This window comes from Saccopteryx leptura, chromosome 4 (genome assembly GCF_036850995.1).
Source record: "Saccopteryx leptura isolate mSacLep1 chromosome 4, mSacLep1_pri_phased_curated, whole genome shotgun sequence".
NCBI classification, from domain to species: Eukaryota; Metazoa; Chordata; class Mammalia; order Chiroptera; family Emballonuridae; genus Saccopteryx; species Saccopteryx leptura.
The window spans coordinates 53,185,466-53,210,167 of NC_089506.1; the positions used below are offsets into that span (position 1 = coordinate 53,185,466).

Here is a 24,702-nt window from a genome sequence, read left to right on the forward strand (position 1 = left end):
CCATTTTATTGTAATCTTTAACTGCAGAGCATCTACCCTGACTTGGTGTTAACAGTCATTAGCCTTGTATACAAAAATACTCAGAACTATTCTCTCCTTAAAAAATCTTTAGAGTTTTATTAAAATTAGACAAATGCTTCTTAGATTTTCCCAATTAAGTTATAGAAAACATCAGCTTCACTAACAGATTGCCAAATTACTGTTTGTAGATAATTTGGTACCTGTGAGATTGAACTGCTTCTCTTATGTTTTCTATTGGATACAAGAGAGATTTCAAACACTTTTCATTCTTTCTTTACAATTCCTTCAGCTGGTTCCTTTGGAAACTAACTACACTTTCTGGCCCCGGCAGTGGTTCTAGCTCACTGTTCGTGGGTTACTTTTGTAAACTCTCAGGTCTCCATTACTGAACCTACTTTCCTTTGATTCCTTGGTTCCAGCTGGCCTAACAACTTCCTCAGTTTTGGGCATTCTGTGTTATACCCACAGCCTATTTTTGCTAACATCTCTTCATATCTCCAGGGTACCATATTGACAGGATGCATGACTACACTATGGTGATAAATAATAAAACATAATCTGCCATGCTTGGCCACTTCTGATCTGTGGGAAATACTTACACATCATTTCCCCAGGAGTTCAGGCCAGTCAAAGGCAGTGACACGCTACTGGAATAAAGCAGTAAGTCAGTTCTCAAATATCAGATTCTATTTCATGGTCTACTTTAATTTTTCCAGATAGCAGTCAGTGTCTCTCAACTTCAGAAAATACATTGCAAAGTGCTTTTCTTTTAAAGCATCTACAGTTTAGGATTAGAAGGCAGTATTTTCCATGAGAGTGTAGTGGTGGAGACTCACAGTCTGCAACAGCTCTCCGAGAAGGATTTAGCACAGGGGAATGGATTCTTGACTGTAATAGGAAGGACTGAGGAGCAAGTTCTTCAAGAGGGCTAGCTTAGAGGAGGACTACCTTCCAGTAAGGGATAGCAGAACAAAGCCAAGGAACTGACCAATCTGAAAGAGCTGGTTCCCTCTCCATAATTAGAAAAGTGAGAAAGTACCAAGCTGCTATTTACCAGTACATCACTGGTTCTCCATACCCACAAAGCTAAGAGATTGCACCCTGGAGCACTCGTGTAGAAAACCTCTGGGTCTCCATGACTTTGCTTGCCAAGAGAAACCAGCCAACATCACTACATTACCCTTTCCTCGCTTTTAAATTCCAAATCACATGCAGATGTATCTCTGTTTAGCACAGTCTATACCAGAACTATAGCTTCAAAGGAAACTAGGAACAATAACAAAAAGAGTTTTTAACTTTCTAGCTTCTGCAGTATATGCTAAAAGGTGGAATAGATGTTGCTAGCCATATCATAATATACACTACATGTCTACAGATTTTTTCAGAAATATTAGTGATATATATTCTTGATCCTAACTTTTACTTTTTATAAATATTAATAATAGCATTTTAATTTTCTTTGGAATACTTAAAACAAGCCTGCATCATTGTCTTCTACTCCCCAGTGTTTTGGATAAGAAATGAAAGGCAGTATGATTTATTTTACCTCTATAAAATTTAAATGATATTTATATTTAGAATTCCAGGAAAAAAATATGAATTTTTAAAGTCATACTTTTTTTTAATAAATATTTATTAATGTTAATGGGGTGACATCAATAAATCAGGGTACATATATTAAAAGAAAACATGTCCAGATTATCTTGTCATTCACTTATGTTGCATACTCATCACCCAAAATCAGATTGTCCTCTGTCACCTTTTATCTAGTTTTCTTTGTGCCCCTCCCCCTCTCCTCCTTCCCTCCCACACTCCCTCCTCCCCCCCCCCCCGTAACCACCACACTCTTGTCCATGTCTCTTAGTCTCGTTTTTATGTCCCACCAATGTATGGAATCATGTAGTTCTTGTTTTTTTTTTGATTTACTAATTTCACTCCGTATAATGTTATCAAGATCCCACCATTTTGTTGTAAATGATCCGATGTCATCATTTCTTATGGCTGAGTAGTATTCCATAGTGTATATGTGCCAATCTTCTTTATCCAGTCTTCTATGAAAGGGCTTTTTTTGGTTGTTTCCATGTTTTGGCCACTGTGAACAATGCTGCAACAAACATGGGGCTACATGTGTCTTTACGTATCAATGTTTCTGAGTTTTTGGGGTATATACCCAGTAGAGGGATTGCTGGGTCATAAGGTAGTTCTATTTTCAGTTTTTTGAGGAACCACCATACTTTCTTCCATAATGGTTGCACTACTTTACATTCCCACCAACAGTGTGTGAGGGTTCCTTTTTCTCCACAGCCTCTCCAGCATTTGCTATTACCTGTCTTGTTGATAATAGCTAATCTAACAGGTGTATGGTGGTATCGCATTGTAGTTTTGATTTGCATTTCTCTAATAACTAATGAAGATGAGCATCTCTTCATATATCTGTTGGCCATTTGTATTTCTTCCTGGGAGAAGTGTCTGTTCATGTCCTCTTCCCATTTTTTTTTATTGGATTGTTTGTTTGTTTTAAAGTCATACTTCTTGACATGCAATGATTCCTTTTTATTTTGAAGTAAATGGCTTTACCTGAGATACAATATTCTCAAATCTCATTGAGAATCTAAGTTATTTGAATGCTCCCTCTTTTTCTGCTTTAAATCCTTATCAATTAGTCCATGTTCTTTGCTTAGCTTGTTCCCTTCATTGAAGCTGATTACTGTCCTCACATATCCAGTGATATTTAGTTGCTTATGAAGGTCTAATAGAACAGGATGGAAGAGCCTGGCTGCTTAGGCTGTTTGGATCTGGGATAATAACTGTACCTTCCTCAAACAATGGTTGTAACTATAAAGGCTTCAAATAGTACCTGAAATAGAGTAAGAGTTTTTTATCACTACTACCTCTGCTGCTTGGGCATGTGTTAGTTAACATAGTGCTAGAATTCCCTAGGTTTTTGTTTTAGAGAAAATGTTCAAGTGTATTAACCTGACTGAACTTAAAATATCTACTAATTATTTTTTCTTCTTTTCCAAGTGAGAGGATGGCAGATAGAGAGAGACAGATTCCCGCATGTGCCCCAACTGGGACCCACTTGGTGACCCCCGTCTGGGGCCAATGCTCTGCTCATCTGGGACCATGCCCACAACCAATCTATTTTTAGCACCTGAGGCAGAGGTTCCGTGGAGCCATCATCAGTGCCCAGGCCAATGTGCTTGAGCCATGGCTGAGGAGAGGGAGAGAGAAAGAAAAGGGGGAGGGGGTGATATGGAGAAGCAGATGGTCACTTCACCTGTGTGCCCTGACTGGGAACTGAACCCGGGACATCCACATGCCGGGCAGACGTTCCACCACTGAGCCAACTGGCCAGGGCCAAGTACCTACTAATTTAACATTTGATTATTTTCCCTCTTTGACAGAATTCAATTTTATTGTAAACATTCCTTCCACTAGCATTTTTCAGTACATAGTGAGTATAGTATTCAAAACATAATTATTGAGCCAAGCTGTCATATTTGATTTATGAAGTTTTGAAATTTAGACAATGAAATCCATCATGTGTGATATATAGAAACATTCAAGTGTGTAGATGGACATCATAGACAATTCAGTCTTAATGACTTCAACAATACACTTCAAATTTTGGTATTTGAAAATACTTGTAGATATTGAAAAGTTGTTGGACAGTGTAGAATTTCTTTTATTATGATATATAAACAACTTAAAGTCTAGAAAATGCTTTATACATTAATTATCATTACAGGTATCACAGAGTTATGAAAGATTTGACTTGTGATAATCATGGTATACAACAGAAAAGATACGCAGTACTTAGGCTTTCCCGGTGATTAGGCAGTATCAAATTTAGAGAGTAACTTTTGTATAATTTTAATTTGCACTAAGTTAAAACTGGACAATTTTGAAAATCTTAGTGTTATAGAAGTTGACTATAGAAATATGTATACACAATTGATATTACATTTATTTCAAAATGTATTCTTTTATGTTGTATGTCTTTCTGTGAACTGTTTATAGATATTTACATGGTTTTTTACTTTTAGGCATGAAGGGACTGACCCTCAATCAGACTTTGGAGATGTCGTTGTTGTCTTAAACAGCTTCAAAAGCAAAATACTGGAAATACAAGTAAGTGGGCAGAAGCTATTTATAAGCTTTGCTCTTAATATTAAAATTTATCTCTTGATTTTAATTAATTTTTATTTTACAACTAATTTTACTAACTAAAATGTCATACTGGAATTCGGAAAATGAAAGGAAGAAAAGGGTTAAGTTTATGAAGAGAAAGCAGAGAGCTTGAAGATAAAAGAAAAGGAATGATTTTTCTTTAAAGTTATGATGTGTCTGCTCTATCTATTGTATCTGTAGCCATATAATGTTACAAGTTAGGCTCTAGATATGAGATCAGGAACACAGGTTGAAAAACTAGCCCTGAAAAAAAGATGTGTTTTTTTTCAAAAGAAAGAGTTTTTAATGATGGCAGGTTTGGTTCTTACTTAAAACTAGTAAAAATGTTGGATAAAATATTTTTTTAAAGTCTAAAAAGCAATGAGGAGCTAACAACAAGGAAAATAAGGATATAAAAACCAAAACCGAAAGAAACAGTAAGAGCCTTAGGTGAAGTGAGCAAGCACAGAAGCTTCTCTTGTCCCAAGAAAGCTGCTATAAGCCTGAGAACATTGTCCATCCTGCTACACCCAAACTATCATTTTGGTTTAATTTGCAGGGTGATGGGGACAGAAATTAAAACTGTGGAGCCACATAAAAGGGGTAATCTAGTAGAAGATAATCTCTACAGTAAACTGGCTATAGTTTTAGGGTAAGAATGAACCAAAGTAAATTATCCCTCACAGTCTTTTAGCCAAAATTCTTATCGTCTAAGTAGTCCAGGGAACCTGAGTCTTGAATTTGCATTAAAATAGGTGTACAGGTGTCTGGCAGAAACAGCCATATATCTCTGGAATAAGGTTGCTATATCCAAATAGAAAAAGAAAACCAGCAGAAACAACAGTAGAAAACAGATACAAAAACACTCACTGTATTAGAATTATTGTCACAGACTCTGAAACAACTATGCTTAAAATGTTTAAAGAAGTAAAAGACAAACTTGGAAACAATTGCATGGAACAGGAAACTATAAAACATCCATATCTGAATTTTTAAAGTAGAACTTCTAAAACTGAGCAATGTAATAACCAAAATTAAGAATTCAATGGATGATTTTAACAAGCATGAAGAGAGGAGAAAGTATCCCAGATGCAACAGGGACATTAAGAAAGAAGAGAATACAGACCAGAGCATAAAAGGCAAAGAATAGAGCAATCTGAAGTATGAGTATTGCATTTACACTGGGCTATTACTCACTAGGTACTCACTGAGCTATTACTCACCTTGGACATACTGCTTCACCCTTTTCTGTCTCATTTTTGTCATTTATCGATATAACATGGGGTTAATAACTGAACTTACCTTTATTGTCTATAACAAGGATAAGATACTTAGCTTTGTAAAGTGCTTTATGAATGTTGAATAAATAATATCAACTTAAATGGAGTTCTAGAAGATGAAAAAGAAAGAATGAGGTAGAGGTAATATTTGAAGGATGAATTTTTATGAATTGAATTAAAAAAACCAATTTACATTTTCAAGATGTCTAGTGATTCCTAAGGAAAATATTTAAAAGATATCTAAACTCTTGATGAAACTACAAAAAACCAAAGACAGAAAAATCTTGAGAGTAACCAGAAGGATAAAAAAAATAATAATAACTTTAAAGAGCTATAGTCTTGACAGTTGATTTCTCAGCAGTAACAATGAAAGCCAGAAGATACTGGAATGATATTTTAAAAGCACTGAATAGAAAAAGAAATGTCAACCTAAAATAATTTACCCTGAAAATATATCTTTCAAGAGGAACCATAAAACAGGGTATTTTCAGAAAAATTAAAAACTGAATTTACCATCAGCACACTCATACTGAAGGAAATTCTAAAAGATGTACCTCAGACAGGAAAAGTACTTATCTCAGATGGAAGATGAAAAAGAATGGAGGCTAGATCCCTGAAGATGGCAGCAAAGTAGGCAGACGCAGACACCCAGCTCACACCACCGAACTGGATTATAAACTAATTTATGAACAATCAGCGTGAAAAACCAAATCTAGACTACAAGAACAGCTTTCAAAAATCAAGGAGCAAAGAAGAAGCCACAACAAACCTGGTAGAGAGCGCCTGAATCTCCCCTGCTTACAGGAATGAAGGGGGGGGGCTGTGAGGCTGGGCTCTCAATTCCAAGGATAAAGAGCAGTAAATATTGCTCACAGCCACTTACCTGGTGACCAGGGAACAAGGAGTGTTGAAAGGGCCCGCTTGTCTTCCAAAAAGAAAGGAGAAAGAGAGAGACGGATGGTGAGGGGGAGAGGAAGATAGGTGATGACATAAAAAGCTGACTCATTCAGTGCTGGAGGCGGCCATAACTGGGAGAGGGGCTGATCCTTCCACAAAGCAAAATACAAAAGTACTTCCAGGTCACAGAGATACACACATCTCTCCAGCTCCAATCAGCGCAACAAGACACAGCTGAAAACAAGAAGTGGGGAGGAGGGGCAGTAACTCAGGTCTCCTTGGAGATCTGAGATACACCTCCCCCTACTGAAGCTGAGAAAGCAACCCGCACCCAGAGAGATTAACTGGCAGAAGAGGATTTCAGAGCCTCAGGTCACACCTACCGCATTCCTGGATACAGTTTCAAATAAGCCCCCTGCTGAGATCAGCAAACAAGACAATCACCTGTTAAGAAAACAAACAAATCAAGACTTCAAAGCGGCCTAAATCCTAAAGTGCATTACAAATAATAGCTGAAGCCAACCCAAGAAGACTTAGAAACAACACAAGTAAAAACTAGAGACAGACAACACCAAGCCTAGACTCAACCAGCTCTACAAACACCCAGATACCCAGGCACAATGAGAAGACAAAGAAGTGCAAACCAAATGAAACCACAAGAGAGACCTTCAGGAGATGAACTGAGTGATATGGAAATAATCAAACTTCCGGATGCAGAGTTTAAAATAATTATTGTAAGGATGCTTAGGGATCTTAGAACAACAATGGATGGTCATCATGAACACCTAAATAAAGAAATAGCAAGTATACAAAAGGATATTGAAATATTAAAAAAGAATCAGTCGGAGATGACAAATACAATATCAGAAATGAAGACCACAATAGAAGGAATTAAAAACAGGATGGATACAGCTGAGGATCGAATCAGCGAGTTGGAGGACAACTGGAATGAAGGCATGAAAGCAGAGAAGAAAAGAGAAAAGAGACTCAAAAAGTCAGAGGAAACCCTTAGAGAGCTCTGTGACAACATGAAGAGAAATACCATCCACATCATAGGGGTTCCTGAAGAAGAAGAGAAAGAACAAGGGATAGAGACTTTGTTCAATCATATCATAGCTGAAAACTTCCCTAAATTAATGCAAGAGAAACTCTCACAAGTCCAAGAAGCACAGAGGATTCCATTAAAGAGAAACCCAAAGAAACCTACACCAAGACACATCATAATTAAAATACCAAAGCTAAGTGATAAAGAGAAAATATTAAAAGCTGCAAGAGAAAAAAAAGTTATCACCTACAAAGGAGCCCCCTAAGGATGACATCCGACTTCTCAACAGAAACACTTGAGGCCAGAAGGGAATGGCAAGAAATATTCAAAGTAATGCAGAACAAGAACCTACAACCAAGACTACTTTATCCACCAAGACTATCATTTAAAATTGAAGGAGAAATAAAAAGTTTCCCAGACAAAAAAAAACTCAAGGAATTCATTACAACCAAACCAATGCTGCAGGAAATGTTAAGGGGCATGGTGTAAACAGACCAAAGTGGGAAAAGAATATAGCAAAAGAGAAATACAGCTTTAAAGAATAAAATGGCAATAAACAATTACATGTCAATAATAACCCTAAATGTAAATGGATTAAATCATCCCATCAAAAGACATAGGGTAGCTGCATGGAAAAAACACAGGACCCATACATATGCTGTCTACAAGAGACACACCTTAATACAAAAGATGCACATAGGTTGAAGGTGAAAGGATGGAAAAAACCATTTCATGGAAATGGAAATGAAAAAAAAGCTGGGGTAGCAATACTTGTATCAGACAAAATGGACTTTAAAACAAAGAACATAGTAAGAGATAAAAAAAAGGCCACTACATAATGATAAAGGGAGTAATCCAACAGGAAGATATAACTATTATAAATATCTACGCACCTAATATAGGAGCACCTAAATATATAAAGCAGACTTTGATGGATATAAAGAGCGAGATAACAGCAACACTATAATAGTAGGGGATTTTAATACCCCACTAACATCACTAGATAGATCCTCAAGAAAGAAAATTAACAAAGAAACAGCAGACTTAAAGGACACACTAGATCAACTCGATTTAATAGATATCTACAGAACCTTTCACCCTAAAGCAGCAGAATATACATTCTTTTCAAGTGCTCATGGTACATTCTCTAGGATAGACCACATGTTAGGGCACAAAAGTGGTCTCAACAAATTTAAGAAGATTGAAATCATATCAAACACTTTCTCTGATCACAATGGCAAGAAACTAGTAATCAACCACAACAGAAAAGCTCAAAAATTCTCAAACACATGGAAACTAAATAGCAGGTTGTTAAATAACAAATGGATTAAGAATGAGATCAAAGAAGAAATTAAAAAATTCCTAGAAACGAATGATAACGAGCATACAACAACTCAAAATTTATGGGACACTGCAAAAGCAGTATTGAGGGAAGTTCATAGCACTACAGGCACACTTTAAGAAGCTAGAAAAAGCTCAAATAAACAACTTAACCCTGCACCTAAAAGAACTAGAAAAAGAACAGCAAGTAAAGCCTAAATGTAGTAGAAGGAAGGAAATAATAAAGATCAGAGCAGAAATAAATGACATAGAGACTAAAGAAACAATACAGAGGATCAATGAAACTAGGAGCTGGTTTCTTGAAAAAGTAAACAAGATTGATGAACCTTTAACTAGACTCAACAAGAAAAAGAGAGAGAGGACTCAAATAAATAAAATTAGAAATGAGAGGGGAGAAATAACAACTGACACATCAGAAATACAAAGGATTGTAAGAAATTCTATAAAGAACTGCGTGCCAAAAAACTAGACAACCTAGCCCTGGCCGGTTGGCTCAGCGGTAGAGCGTCGGCCTAGCGTGCGGAGGACCCGGGTTCGATTCCCGGCCAGGGCACACAGGAGAAGCGCCCATTTGCTTCTCCACCCCTCCGCCGCGCTTTCCTCTCTGTCTCTCTCTTCCCCTCCCGCAGCCAAGGCTCCATTGGAGCAAAGATGGCCTGGGCGCTGGGGATGGCTCTGTGGCCTCTGCCTCAGGCGCTAGAGTGGCTCTGGTCGCAATATGGCGACGCCCAGGATGGGCAGAGCATCGCCCCCTGGTGGGCAGAGCGTAGCCCCTGGTGGGCGTGCCGGGTGGATCCCAGTCGGGCGCATGCGGGAGTCTGTCTGACTGTCTCTCCCCGTTTCCAGCTTCAGAAAAATGAAAAAAAAAAAACAAAAAAAAAAAACTAGACAACCTAGATGAAATGGACAAATTGCTTGAAACATACAATCTTCCAAAAATCAGTCTGGAAGAATCAGAAAACCTAAACAGACCGATTACACCAAATGAGATCAAAACAGTTATCAAAAAACTCCCAACAAAGAAAAATCCTGGGCCAGATGGCTTCACAAGTGAATTCTACCAACTATTCAAAGAAGAACTAACTCCTATCCTTCTCAAGCTATTTCAAAAAATTCAAGAGGAAGGAAGACTTCCAAGCTCCTTTTATGAGGCGAGCATAATTCTGATTCCAAAACCAGGCCAAGACAACACAAAGAAAGAAAATTATAGGCCAATATCCTTGATGAATATAGATGCTAAAATCCTCAACAAAATATTAGCAAACCGGATCCAACAATATATGGAAAATATCATACACCATGATCAAGTAGGATTTATTCTGGGGAGACAAGGCTGGTACAATATTCGCAAATCTATCAATGTTATTCATCACATAAATGAAAGGAAGGAGAAAAACCACATGATAATTTCAATAGATGCAGAAAAAGCATTTAATAAAATCTAGCACCCATTCATGATCAAAACTCTCAGCAAAGTGGGAATACAGGGAACATACCTCAACATGATAAAAGCCATTTATGAGAAACTCACAGCCAACATCATACTCAATGGGCAAAAATTAAAAGCAATACCCTTACGATCAGGAACAAGGCAGGGGTGCCCCCTTTCACCACTCTTATTCAACATAGTCCTAGAAGTCCTAGACACAGCAATCAGACAAGAAGAAGAAATAAAAGGCATTCAAGTTGGAAAAGAAGAAGTAAAGCTATCATTATTTGCAGATGATATGATATTGTATATAGAAAATCCTAAAGTTTCAGTCAAAAAACTACTGGACCTGATAAATGAATTCAGAAAGGTGGCAGGATATAAAATTAATATTCAGAAATCAGAGGCATTTTTATACACCAACAATGAACAATCAGAAAGAGAAATTAAGGAAACAATCCCATTCACTATTGCAACCAAAAAAATAAAGTACCTAGGAGTACATTTAACCAAGGAGACTAAAGCTTGTACTAGGAAAATTATAAAACATTGATAAAAGAAATCAAGGAAGATACAAACAAGTGGAAGCATATACCATGCTCATGGTTAGGAAGAATAAACATCATTAAAATGTCTATATTACCCAAAGTAATTTATAAATTCAATGCAATACCAATTAAAATACCAGTGACATACTTGAAAGATATAGATCACATATTCCAAAAATTTATATGGAACCAAAAGAAAACACAAAAAGCCTCAGCAATCTTAAAAAAGAAGAATAAAGGGGGAGGTATCACACTTCCTGATATCAAGCTATACTACAAGGCCATTGTACTCAAAACAGCCTGGTACTGGCATAAGAACAGGCACATAGATCAATGGAACAGAACAGAGAACCCAGAAATAAACCCACAGCTCTATGGACAACTGATATTTGACAAAAGATGTAAGGAAATACAATGGAATAAAGACAGCCTCCTCAACAAATGGTGTTGGAAAAATTGGACAACAACCTGCAAAAAAAATGAAACTAGACCACCAACTTACACCATACACAAAAATAAACTCAAAATGGATAAAAGACTTAAATGTAAGGCGTGAAACCATAAGCATCTTAGAAGAAAACATAGGCAGTAAGCTCTCTGACATCTCTCACAGCGATATATTTGCTGATTTATCTCCACGGGCAAGTGAAATAAAAGACAGGATAAACAAATGGGACTATATCAAACTAAAAAGCTTTTGCACGGCCAAAGACAATAAGAACAAAATAAAAAGACAAACTACACAATGGGAGAACATATTTGACAGTATGTCTGATAAGGGGTTAATAACCAAAATTTATAAAGTACTAGTAAAACTCAACGCCAGGAAGACAAACAATCCAATTAAAAAATGAGCAAAAGAAATAAATAGACACTTCTCCAAAGAGGATCTACAGATGGCCAATAGGCATATGAAAAAATGCTCAACATCATTAATCATTAGAGAAATGCAAATTAAAACCACAATGAGATATCACCTCACACCGGTTAGAATGGCGCTCATCAACGAAACAACACAGAATAAGTGCTGGCAAGGATGTGGAGAAAAGGGAACCCTCCTGCATTGCTGGTGGGAATGCAGACTGGTGCAGCCTCTGTGGAAAACAGTATGGAGATTCCTCAAAAAATTGAAAATCGAACTGCCTTTTGACCCAGCCATCCCACTTTTAGGAATATACCCCAAGGACACCATAGAATGGTTTCAGAAGGAGAAATGCACCCCCATGTTTATAGCAGCATTGTTCACAATAGCGAAGATCTGGAAACAGCCCAAGTGTCCATCAGAGGACGAGTGGATTAAAAAGGTTTGGTACATATATACTATGGGATACTACTCAGCCATAAGAAATGATGACATCAGATCATTTACAATAACATGGATGGACCTTGATAACATTATACAGAGTGAAATAAGTAAATCAGAAAAAAACTAAGAACTATATGAACCAATGCATAGATGGGACATAAAAATGAGGCTTATAGACATGGACAAGAATGTGATGGTAATAGGGCGTGGGGTGGAGGGGTGGGGAAGGGGCGAGGAAGGAGAGGGAGGGAGTGCGGGGAGGGTAGGGGCACAAAGAAAACCAGATAGAAGGTGATGGAGGATGATTTGACTTTGAGTGAGGAGTATGCAGCATAATCAAAGATCAAAATAATCTGGAGATGTTTTCTCAGGACATATGTATCCTGATTTATCAATGTCACTGCATTAAAATTAATAAAAATAAGATTTAAAAAAAAATGCAGGATAAAAATGGTAAATATATATTGATGAGTTATCAGCAGTAAATACATAAAACAGTAAATGTCTTGTGAGATATTTAAATATATATAATTTAAAAATTTTAATAACAACATTAAACCTTAAGAACTAAGGTTATTTGCAATAACATATAAAGTCATTATATTGACCAGGGTAAGGGTAATGATTACTTTGAGACTTTAGAACAAATACTATTTTTGTAATTTTTAAGATAACTACTAAGAGAATAGAGATAAAGCATAATGTCATAGTAAAGAGAAAAAATAGAGTGAAACAAATCAATATAAGTAGACTAAGAATGGAGATGTAACGTTAACATATGGGACATAGAAATGCACAAAATAGTCAGAATTTAATACTATTAATTAAATGTAAATGGGCTAAATGTTCTAACTAAAGACAAAGATCGTCATACTAGTTTTTTTTAAATACCAACTATATATTGTTTGCAGAAAGCACATCTAGTACATAAGAATACAGCTTCAGAGTGAGGATGTAAATAAAATACAAGTGTGGCAGAAGTTTAGTAGGCCAATACTAAACTAAATAAAGCTTGTATAGCTATACTAATATCAGATATTAGACACTGAGACAAATAACATTACTAAAGATAAAAGTAATTTTGTATTTAAAACAGAAATAGGATTATGAAGAGAAATTGACAATTTCTCTTCATATGTGTGTTTTAACACACATCTCTTAGTACTTGATATAACAAGCAGGTGAAAAAAATCAATAGAAATTTGGAAGATTTGGACAGTGTGACTATAAATCTTGACCTAATGGATGTATATAGAACCCAACATCCAGTAATACCAAATGAGTAGTCTTTCAAACACACAAAAAACATTAATAAAAATTAGTTTTACAGAAGAATATTAGCTTTACATTTAGTTGAAAAGCAAGTTTTAACAAATTTCAGAAGAATGAAATCAGGCAGAGCAGAAATCAATATCCTGTGATAACTAGGAAGTACCCATTTGGTTGGAATGTCTAAGATCCAATAACAGTAGGCTACCAAACCTCTTGCTCTATATAGTGCCTAGATTTTAAACTACATCATTAGATTTTACCTTACATCCCTTATCATAATTTATTCCTAACTGCCTTTGCTCTTTATCCTGTGATCAGTTATACATGTTGCACAGACTGATCTTTGCTATCCTTTCTTCTCTGATCTTGACTTTCTTTCTTAATAATAACTTATATTCTCTCTTTGAGTGCATTTCCTTCTGGCAATTCCAGATGAAAACCCTCACAAAATCCAGATGAGCATCTTAAGATACTAACAGTCCCAGCCCTTTAGGACCAGCTTTTCATCAAATTTTCTTAGCCCCACAAACAGGAGAGAAATTCCATCTGGGAGGAGAGAGTAGATGCAATTTAATCTCTGACCATTAAAAAACTGTTTAAGTTTTCTTGTTCTTGAGCAGAATTTTTGTATTCTTATGCATTGGTTGTAATTTGACCTGTTAGTCCATAATAGAGAGCAGATCTAAGTCTCTCATCATAACCATCAAACCTTTGGGGGTCAGCCATTCTGCAGCCTTCTGGGTCCTCCAGTTGTTTTTTAGTAGAGCAGTTTAATCCCTTCACCATCCATCTCTTAGGATCACACAAAAAGAACAAAAAATGGAGGGAGAAAAGATAAGCAGCGTCGAGGGTTAGCCCATGAACTTCAGTAGCCTGCTAATAGAAATTCCAGAAGGAAGAAAAAGAGAAAATGTTTGTGTCAAAATGGTCCACAAACTCAGATGAGCGAAAAATGGCCCAAATAAGATCACACTAACTTATCAAGGAGAAAAGTCTGGTCATTGCAGTAGAATAACCCTAACACTAGCATCAGACATTTCATTTTCAAAATGGATGATGCAAGACAGCAAAACAAAACCTTTAATGTTTTGAGGGAAATTTTTAAAAAATTTTTTATTTTAATTTATTGTGTTAACATGAAATCAAGTGTCTCACTCAGAATAACACCCTCACCTCCACCCCTCTGTCCCCCATTGTCCCCCTCCCTCCTTCCCTTTGGGATGTGCTGTCTTGTTATCTGCATCTATGTGTTATATATACATATATATATAATTTCACTAATCCCTTCACTTTCTCAAGGAAAATTATTTTGAGTCTAGGATTCTTTAGTCACATTCTTAATCAAATCTGAAAACAAAGTATAGTTCTCTGAAGTGTGAGGATTTAGGAACATTATTCTTTTTTTTTTTTTTTTTGTATTTTTCTGAAGCTGGAAACGGGGAGAGACAGTCAGACAGACTCCCGCATGCGCCCGACCGGGATCCACCAGGCACGCCCACCAGGAGCAACGCTCTGCCCACCAGGGGGCGATGCTCTGCCCCTCCGGGGCGTCGAGCCACTCTAGCGCCTGGGGCAGAGGCCAAGGAGCCATCCCCAGCGTCCGGGCCATCCTTGCGCCAATGGAGCCTTGGCTGCGGGAGGGGAAGAGAGAGACAGAGAGGAAGGAGGGGGTGGGGGTGGAGAAGCAAATGGGCGCTTCTCCTATGTGCCCTGGCCAGGAATTGAACCCGGGTCCCCCGCACGCCAGGCCAATGCTCTACCGCTGAGCCAACCGGCCAGGGCCTAGGAACATTATTCTTAACATCCTTTCTTGAAGTTACTGGCCAGAATAGTGAAGGTGAAGACCAAGAAAGAGGAAGATAAATATTTCAGGAAATGATGACATTAATCTGAAAATTAAAGCAAATAAGTCCTAGAAATAAACAGGAAGTTAATTATTGAGCTCCAAGAAAAATGCCTTCCAGAAGACAGGAATTCTAGACAACTAACATGAGTAGTTAACTGGAAAATATTGGGTATGTGGTAAAGAAGAAATAAAACTCATCACTAGAAAGAAATACAAAAAAGTTCCAAAAAAATATTTCTCTATTGGTCAAATATGAAAAAGCAGAATCCATGTGAACTAGCATGTCTCCTACAAGTGGTACAGTGGTCATGTTACTGTAACTCTACAGAGGAAATATAATTGCAGTAGCCTTTCAGACTTTTCAGTGACCAGTATTTACCCTGTCACAATAAGAACTATTTACTGATTTTCAAGATGGAGAATAAACATAACAAAGTGCAAATCATGTATTTGCCAGACTAAATGAAAATATTATCTATATTTACAGTGATAAAGATGTTAAGCTAATGTAAGTTGGGAGGTGGAGGGGAAAGGTCGTGATGCTAGTATCCTTAAAACAGAGTATAAAAGTGAAACTGTTGAAGGTATTGGAATAGAAAACAGAGATGTAAATATTATTATTTAAAGTTTATAAAAAAAATACTTGATAGAAGAACTAATAATAAACATATTATCATCAACACTTCCAAACAAAAAGGATAAGGGTGGTAAAAGTGAGCTGCTCATCTGTCATCATGAGGAATGAGGAATGTCAAAACCAAACATTATGGATTCAGATATGCTGGTAGATATGTTTCAAGTTGATAAATCAGTATATACAAATATAAGCACATTATTTAGCAGAATGGAGCTAACAACCAAAGGACTGAAAACAAGGGGTTGACCTGGTAGTTCAGACCAGACAGTGTCTATAATGTTGTACTAAGATATTTTCTGGCTTCATTTGCTACAGCTTTTAGATTTACAAGGGTCACCTTGCCCAATAATTTTCGCTTTCTAACCATGCAGCATAATATTGAAAGCTGCAAAATTCTAACTTTTCTTTTGTTATCATGCTATCCAGGTGCAAAAAAAGCCAGACAAAATTAAGGAAGATATCCTTACCGATAAAGGTGAAAAAAAAGGAAAAGGAATGTGGGATTCCATTAAAAGGTAATTGCTAATGAATACTTTAAGATGTAACTATGCATTCATCAGGAATCTAGTGTGTGGAAACCCAGCAGATGGTAAACATTTAAGTGAAGCACAGATCCTCTCCTCTAGGAGGGATAAGATAGATACAGAAATTTTAGTAATGCAAGATGGGAAACTGGAGCTATAAGACAGCTGGAAATAAAGTGCTATACAAACCAGGAGGAGAAGGACTATATCTAATGAGGAAACTCAGAAAAGACTCCATGAAAAGACTCCTTGGAGAAGAGTGGGCTAAGATGTGTTTAAAAAGATAAACAGGTTTTCAAAAGTTGAGGATGGATTGAAGGTACCTGGTTACATGATGTTTGGGTGTGTTACTCAAAGAACAGAAAGTAGCCTGAGTTAGCTGGCTACAGTGAATATATATAATAGGGCATCTATAAATAAGGTTGGGACCTATCTTCTTTTTCTTTTTTCTTTTTTCTTTTTTTTTTAGTGAGGCAGAAAGGGAGAGAGATGAAAAGCATCAACTCATAGTTATGGTACTTTGTTCATTGATCACTTCTCCTATGTGCCTTGACTAGGGGGCTCCAGCTGAGCCTGTGACCCCTTGCTCAAGCCAGAGTGACCTTTGAGCTCAAGCCAGCTACCATGGGATCATGTCAATGATCACATGCTCAAGCTGACAACTCCACACTCAAGCTGGATGAGCCGGCGTTCAAGCTGGTGACCTCAGGGTTTTGAACCTAGGACCTCAGCGTCCCAGGTCTACATTCTATTGACTGGGCCACTGCCTGGTCAGGCAGGACCTATATTATTAACCAAAACAGTAATATATTGACTCACATCTATAGAGTCCAAGAGTAGAGCTGGCTTTGGGCATTCAGGTGATATGGTCTAGAAACTCTTTTCATCTCTTAGTTCTGTTATCTGTGCTTCCTTCATTTTCAGATAAACTTTTATAAGGAAAAGTTTGCCATCTTTAATGGGAAGAGATTGCCTCCTTCCAAACAGTACCAGTAGAAGTTCCAACGCTGACTTATTGGTCCAGATGTAGCCATGTGTCCCAAACTGAACTGACCACTGTGTCTGACTGACCACACTTGGGTCATATGCCTATCTCTAGGGTCAATGGAAAGGCCTATCACCTAAACTTCACAGAATGAAATTGGAGGGGGAATGTCTTTCCCTTCAAAATACCAGGTTATCACTGAAGTGTAAAGGATGTTAAGCTGACAAAAACAAAAGCTGCTGTAGGTTCACATTGTAGAAAATTTTGAAAGTCCATTTTAGAGATTTGAACTTAATTTGATTGTGATGAAGAATTATTTATTTATTTATTTATTTATTTATTTATTTATTTATTGGTCAAGGCTAAGAAATAGAAACCTTAAGCCAAATAGATTCAACAACCTAAGCAGATTTTGTTATACCGATCAAAAGCACTCCCATCACTTTGGATTTTGCCCAGTGTAGGCCTCTTTCTCAGTAGTTGACTCCTTGTTTGAAAAGAAGAATCATGTCATTGTGCCGGTATATTCACTGAAATAGTTCCTGTAGAGAAAGGCTCAGACCCACTCATTTTGAGCTGAGTGAAGAGTAAGTACATTTGACAGGGGGATAATGAAGCAGAATCAGAACATTTAAAGAGGATCTGTCCATAACATTTCATTAAAGCCAGAGGAAGAGCTAAGAATGAATAAAGATAACAAAACTACAGCATAGAACTTGCTATACAGAAAGGATACCAAAGACAAAATAATGCTTTGTTATAGAGGTGGCAGCTCCTCCAAATACAGGGGGTCCTCAGGTTACAACACAGTTCTGTTCCTACAACAGTAACATAACCCGAATTTTGGTGTAAGTCGAAACACGCCCTAGCCTAAGTCACTTACCTATCCTAACACAGTTGTAAAATCATAATCTAGAACATAAAACTAAGCCACAGGAAAAGGAAAAGGACATAAATATACTGAACTGTACACTGTACTGCTTATTCTTCCGCCATGAACAACCAGACTAGTTCACCCACGTAGTCTGTAAGTACAGTGTAACAGAGAGCTGAAATACTCATGTCTCAATTTTTTTTAAGTTTTTAATGGGAGTGAGCATCGTAAACTTGAAAGGTCGTATGTTGAGACTGTCATAACCCGAGGACCCCTGTATAAAAATACTGTGTATATTATACTGCTCTTACTTTTTAAAATCTTTGTTTTATCCTGATTTAGAGTGATTTTTTCCCCACTGAATCAATTTGTGTTTTTCTTGTTTGGGAGATTACTACAAAGAAAGATTTGAAAAATATTTCTGTCATAATTTCTATTTGGCAAAATATATCCCATGATGATTGTTTAGTTTTCCAAATTCTAGTCATTTTAAGTATCTGTGCATATAAAAATGAGATTTTTAATTAAATAAGAATTTTAGATAGAAGGAAAAAGAAGAAATTATACATTATAAATACCTTAAATAAAAGTTTCAATCACTTTTGTATATGAGGTGGGGCATATAAAAAGGCTGGCATGCCTGACCTATGGTGGCGCAGTGGATAAAAGCATCGATCTGATATGCTGAGGTTGCTGGTCTGAAACCCCAGGCTTCCTTAGTCAAGGCACATATGGGAGTTGATGATTTCTGCTCCTCCCTCCCTTCTCTATCTGTCTCTGTTTCCTCTCTCTAAAATGAATAAATAAAATTTTAAAAAAAAATAAAAAATAAAATAAAATAAAATAAAAAGGCTGGCATAGGTCCATAATGTTGTGGAAATGACAGCTGGGCTCAGAAGTAGCCAGTGAGTGAATGTGGCTCCTGGCTCTCTCTTGTTTCTCATGGACATACTCTCAAAGCACAGCGGCCTCCGGAGTCTGCCCGGAGTGGTGCCTGACTGGCCAGAGGAGCTCTACACTGTTGGCACCTTTTATAACATTTTACCCCAGGGGAGCCATGTCACCAGCACTCAAGGGCCTGCCTTTGACCACAGAGGAAAACTCTGTAGTTACACGCTTTCATTCTGTTTCTTCCCTCACTGTTGGCCTATTTAAAATCTCAATATGTTACATACGGCCATGGCTTGCTATAACTCGTTCTTTGTTCTCAAAACAACATTTGTAACTCAGAAAGATTCAAAAATATTACCTCATTAACATAGAGACAATATAATTGCATTCTATGTTTTAAATTTTTAAAAAGCCTATAAACTTTGTTATAGTGTCACATGTTTTAATATTGATAATTCATTAGTTTTAGAACTTGTTTCAGTGTAATAACTTTACTTTGAAAGGCATTCATGTTTTTGTTGCTTGTCAAATTTAGTATTTAGATATGTAAAGTTTGCAGGTGTGTATTTAGAAACTGTTAGTCCCTACTTTTTTATTCCAAGTTTCACAAGAAGTTTGAGTAAAGGAAAAGACAAAAAGGAAGCAGACGTTCTGAACATTTTCTCAGTTGCTTCTGGCCATTTATACGAACGCTTTTTAAGGTAGGTATTTTTTTATCTAATATTTTTTAAATTAATACATTTACTTAGTTCAAAAAGAGTTTTCAAAGTTTGAAAGAATAAAATGATGTACAGTGAAAAACATTTCCGACTTCTATTTTCTTGATACCCAGTTCTCTTTTCCATAGGAAACCGGTATTATTTTCATATCCTGCTAAAGATATGTGTGGACAAGCAAATGTATATATTTTTTCCTTTTTTAAACTTCTTTTTACCCAAATAGTAAAAATGTAATTTGTTTTATTTTAATCTAAAATTATGAGGAAAGTGTGTGTTTTTAAACATATTGAAATTTCATGAGTTTTATTTATTTAAAACACTGATGATGTTCTTGCAAACTAGAAAATGAATGTATTTTGTAAAAACATGTGATAAAAGTATATATTCTGATGAAGAAATGCCTTGTTTTATTTAAAAAAAGAAAAGGTGAAGAGGCGACAGTGAGAGGAGGAAAGCATGTTTACAAACTAGAAAGGACTGTTTCTTTTTTAATTGTTTATATAGAAGGATCACAGAGAATGCCTCAAAAATATTAGAATGTGTGTTTATACCTTAAGATGTGGAACTTCAAATATATCTGTGTCTTCTCCAATCAGAGGTCTAAAATAGCAAAACAAGTGCCCTGTCCAGTGAATTATCAATATAGACGTATCATTCAACTCTTGAAGTTTTTCACACCTGATATTAAGGACACAGTAGAATAGCCAATATTAGGCTGTAGTTCAGCTCATTAAGACTGTTTCAAACTAGCTTCTTTCTTTTTCAGCTGGACATACAAAAAGCAACCAATTTAGTCCCTATCAATATATGTGTACAGACGCTCCTCGTCTCTTATGATGGGGTTACATCTCAATAAGCCCATTATAAGTTGAAAATACTGTAATTCAGAAATGCATTTAATGCACCTAACCTATTCAATATCATAGCTTAACCTAGCTTACCATAATGTGCTAAGAACACTTACATTAGCCTACAACACTTAGACAAAATCATGTCATACCATTACCCAGCATCCTGAGAAAGTATCAAACCATATATTACCATCCCAAGAGAAGATAAAAATTCAAAATTGGAAATATGGTTTCTACTAAATGTGTATCACTTTCATATTATTGTAAAGTCAAAAATTCATAAGTTAAACCATCATAGCTCAGGAACCCTCTCTAAATATATATTCTTATACATTACATACTTGATAAGCAACCAGATATTTGAAAGTCCTTCAGTCTATTTCTTCATTATACACAGTGAAAAACTTAAAGTAATACATTTAAATATGTAAAAGGCTTATGAAAAGTAGAATGAACTATTAATGTTAACTTAGTGGGTTTAATGTTCTTTTGTACAGGATTATGATGCTTTCTGTTTTACGTAACACCAAAACACCAGTGAAATTCTGGTTCCTAAAAAATTATCTCTCACCAACATTTAAAGTAAGTACATTAACCTTTTTTATTATAGAATAATGTTTGAATAGTAAATTCTTTATATCATTGTAAGTTCATATAACTTTTATTTTCAGAATGAGTCTTGAATATTTATTCAAATTGCTATTTTTAATATTTAAAATTGGTATTCAGTATTTTTTTTATCTAGTTTAAGAAAATTTTTATACACTTTTATTTAATAGCAGTGTTTAAAAAGACAGCAGGAGATGGCTTATTTTTAAGTTAACTCAAAATCAAAAGTATTAATGGTTTTTTATGATAATGGATAATTAAATAAAATTTGGCGAGGATTCCATGAGGTCAAGTGAGTAGGCAAAGGTCCCAACTGCCACCTCCCAGGAACAAATTGAATTACAACTAAGTTTAAGAACAATCAGCGCCCTGGCCGGTTGGCTTAGCGGTAGAGCGTCGGCCTGGCGTGCGGGGGACCCGGGTTCGATTCCCGGCCAGGGCACATAGGAGAAGCGCCCATTTGCTTCTCCACCTCCCCCCTCCTTCCTCTCTGTCTCTCTCTTCCCCTCCCACAGCCAAGGTTCCATTGGAGCAAAGATGGCCCAGGCGCTGGGGATGGCTCCTTGGCCTCTGCCCCAGACGCTAGAGTGGCTCTGGTCGCAGCAGAGCGAGGCCCCGGCGGGGCAGAGCATCGCCCCCTGGTGGGCAGAGCGTCACCCCTGGTGGGCGTGCCGGGTGGATCCCGGTCGGGAGCATGTGGGAGTCTGTCTGACTGTCTCTCCCCGTTTCCAGCTTTAGAAAAATACAAAAAGAAACAAACAAACAAACAAAAAAAGAACAATCAGCCTTGGCTGATTGGCTCAGCAATAGAGCATCAGCCCAGCATGTGGAAGTCCAGGGTTCAATTCCTAGTGAGGGCACACAAGAGAGGTGACCATCTGCTTCTTCAGCTCTCCCCTTTCTTTCTCTCTCTCTTTCCTCTCTCCTCTCTCCTCTCTCTCTCTTCTCCTCCCACAGCCATGGTTCAAACAGTTTGAGCAAGTTGGCCTGGGTGCTGAGGATGGCTCTGTGGCCTTGCCACAGGCACTAGAATGGCTTGGTTGCAAGCAATGGAGCAGTGGCCCCAGATGGGCAGAGCATTGCCGGGTAGGGGGCTTGCCGGATGTATCCTGGTCAGTGTGCATGTGGGAGTCTCTCTGCCTCCCCACTTCTCACTTATTAAAATAAATAAATAATAAAAGAGAAATCATCTTGAAAAACCAACTTTGGGCTAAATGAAGAGGAGTTCATAACCAAAGAGTCACAGAAGAAGCCACATTGAGACTGGAAGGAAGGGTAGGGATGCGAAAAGGGCTTCCCCGCACCCAGGAGTGAGCAGTGGTGGAGGGTCCAGAGGGACTTCCATCTATAAGGATGTTCGCCCTGAGAGGTGAGAGTCCTAAACCCCAGGATTGGCACCCCAGCCTAGAGCCCCAGAACCCAAAAGAGGCACCTCCATAGCATTTGGCAGTGAAAAGAGCCGAGGTTTCTGTCTGCGAGAAAGAGACAGGAGCTCTTAGAAATGCAGGATTCTTAAAGGGCCAACACAGGAAATCTCCTTCACAGCCACTATTGGGGTTCCAGTGGAGGGAGGGCTGAGAGGACAGGAGTTGCGTGAGGAGAGGGTGAAGTTGGTGACCCAGGGAGAGACACTGTGGGGGACGGCCACTGGAATCCCTGTGCTGAGTCATTCTCCAGTACTTCAGTCACCATCTTTTTTGGGTGGAGCAGTCTCCTCTGTGTGCCACCTGGGGGAAAGCAACCAACCCATCCTCACAAATCTCTCTTGCCTCACCCTATTGGGGCCATTCTGACTTAAGCCGGGAAGCAAAAGGTGCATCAGTGACTCTGTTTTCTGGCGTTGAGGTCAGAGCTTTTCTCTGCACTCTCTTGAGACTATGACTGGTGCTTTCCCCTCACAGGAGATTCAGTAGAAACAGTCTAGGCTGTGGGCAGACCACATCTCTGGGTCTCAGAGGCCACACCCACTGGACTCCTGGGGGCCACAACCTACTGAAGTCTGTGAAAAAAGTCAGGAATGACTGACACCTGAGGCCAAGGGGTGAGAGCCATACCCACCACCCTTCCTAATCCCTAAATTGCCCCAGGCTCTAGATTCTACCAGAGAGTTTTTTTCAGAGGCCAAGCCCAACAAGCAGCCAGTAGACAGAGGCAGCAGGAGGTGGACTTCATGGAGCCTAGGACTTTTGCTGATGTGCCTCCAGACGCACTGTGGGTAAAAGCCAGCCTAGGTCTGCAGCTTGGTATTTACATTTGCACCTGGACCTAACAGAGGCAGCCAAAGACTCTGGTTTGCTTGTAGCCCTAAGAGGGCTGCTGAGGGCCGTCACAGGCAGTGTCCTGTATGGTCTGCACTGAGTTCTCCCCAGGAATGTCCGGGGATGACACATCCAGTGGCCAGCTGTGGAGAGCATCAGAGCAGGGCCTAATGACCCTTGCCGGTGACAAGTCCTAAGGGAGGGCTGGTCTGACCCCCAGTAGAGCCGAAGCGAATTCTGCTTTCTGTGGTCAACACCTGCACAGCTGCTTGCACGTACATTGAACAGGGTGGAGCTTCACAATTGGCTGGCCCAGGTCCCAGATATCCTGCCCCACAGGGCTAGGTTCCATGGAGGGAAAGGAAAGAAGCTTGGAGCAAGGACACTCAAGGTGTAGGTTCCTTGGAGCATACTGTTGGGATTGGTTGCAAAGCTTAGACACTCTCCAGAGGAGGAGCATACAGTCAGCCCCAGGGCAGATCTCTCTCAGTCGTCCTCCCTGAGACCAGGGGCTATCCAACTGGAAGAACTTCTACAGAAGGGACTGTCAGCCCCACTGAATCTGAACCTGCTGTCCACCTCTCTGGATAGAAATAGAATTGGAGTGTTCAGCAGTGTCTGAGGGATTAGGCTCTTGAATAGGGGCCACTTTTCCTGTACTAAGCTCCTAACCAAGAGACCCCTGAAGTAGGGTGTTCCCTAACCTTAAATTCCCAACCTCAGCTGCCCTACCCCACCAAGCTTGCAACCTATAGAGGGGTTAGTAGATGAGACCTATCTGAGCCCACACTATAGTCTTTCTTCAGAAGACTATGGGAAGACCAGGCAGCTGCAAGAGGAGGTGGAGCAGCTGAAAAGTGGAAGCAAATCTTACGAGCTTGGGCCCTTTTATGGACCTTCTGTCAGCTCTAAGCAGAAGAAAGCTGATCCTTACACAAAGGTTGGCCCCTTCCACACTACAAGGCACAGAAAACACAGACAAAAAGTGAACACAGTAGTAGCTCCAGACAGGTACTCCACGGGGGTTAGAAACAACTGCTGATGCCAACCCACACCTGAACCCCACCCAAGAGAACACAGAACCCACACTACCAGTAGTGGGTGGCAGACGGCACCAATACAAGACTAGGCTAGCTACACAAGTTGCACATCCAAAGGAGGAGTCTAGCAGGCAGCAGACACTGCAAAAAATAAAT

At 38.4% G+C, this 24,702-nt stretch overlaps 1 protein-coding gene across 3 annotated transcripts in view; it reads left to right on the forward strand.

The window, feature by feature from the left end:
• UGGT2 (UDP-glucose glycoprotein glucosyltransferase 2) overlaps nucleotides 1-24,702 on the forward strand; it is a 231,789-nt gene that overhangs the window by 181,537 nt on the left and 25,550 nt on the right. For all 3 annotated transcript variants that reach the window (XM_066380674.1, XM_066380675.1, XM_066380676.1), the window contains 4 exons: nucleotides 4,071-4,155; nucleotides 16,222-16,310; nucleotides 19,672-19,770; nucleotides 21,137-21,221. In XM_066380674.1, the coding sequence (XP_066236771.1) occupies nucleotides 4,071-4,155; nucleotides 16,222-16,310; nucleotides 19,672-19,770; nucleotides 21,137-21,221 (358 nt within the window). The remainder of the gene's footprint in view (nucleotides 1-4,070; nucleotides 4,156-16,221; nucleotides 16,311-19,671; nucleotides 19,771-21,136; nucleotides 21,222-24,702) is intronic.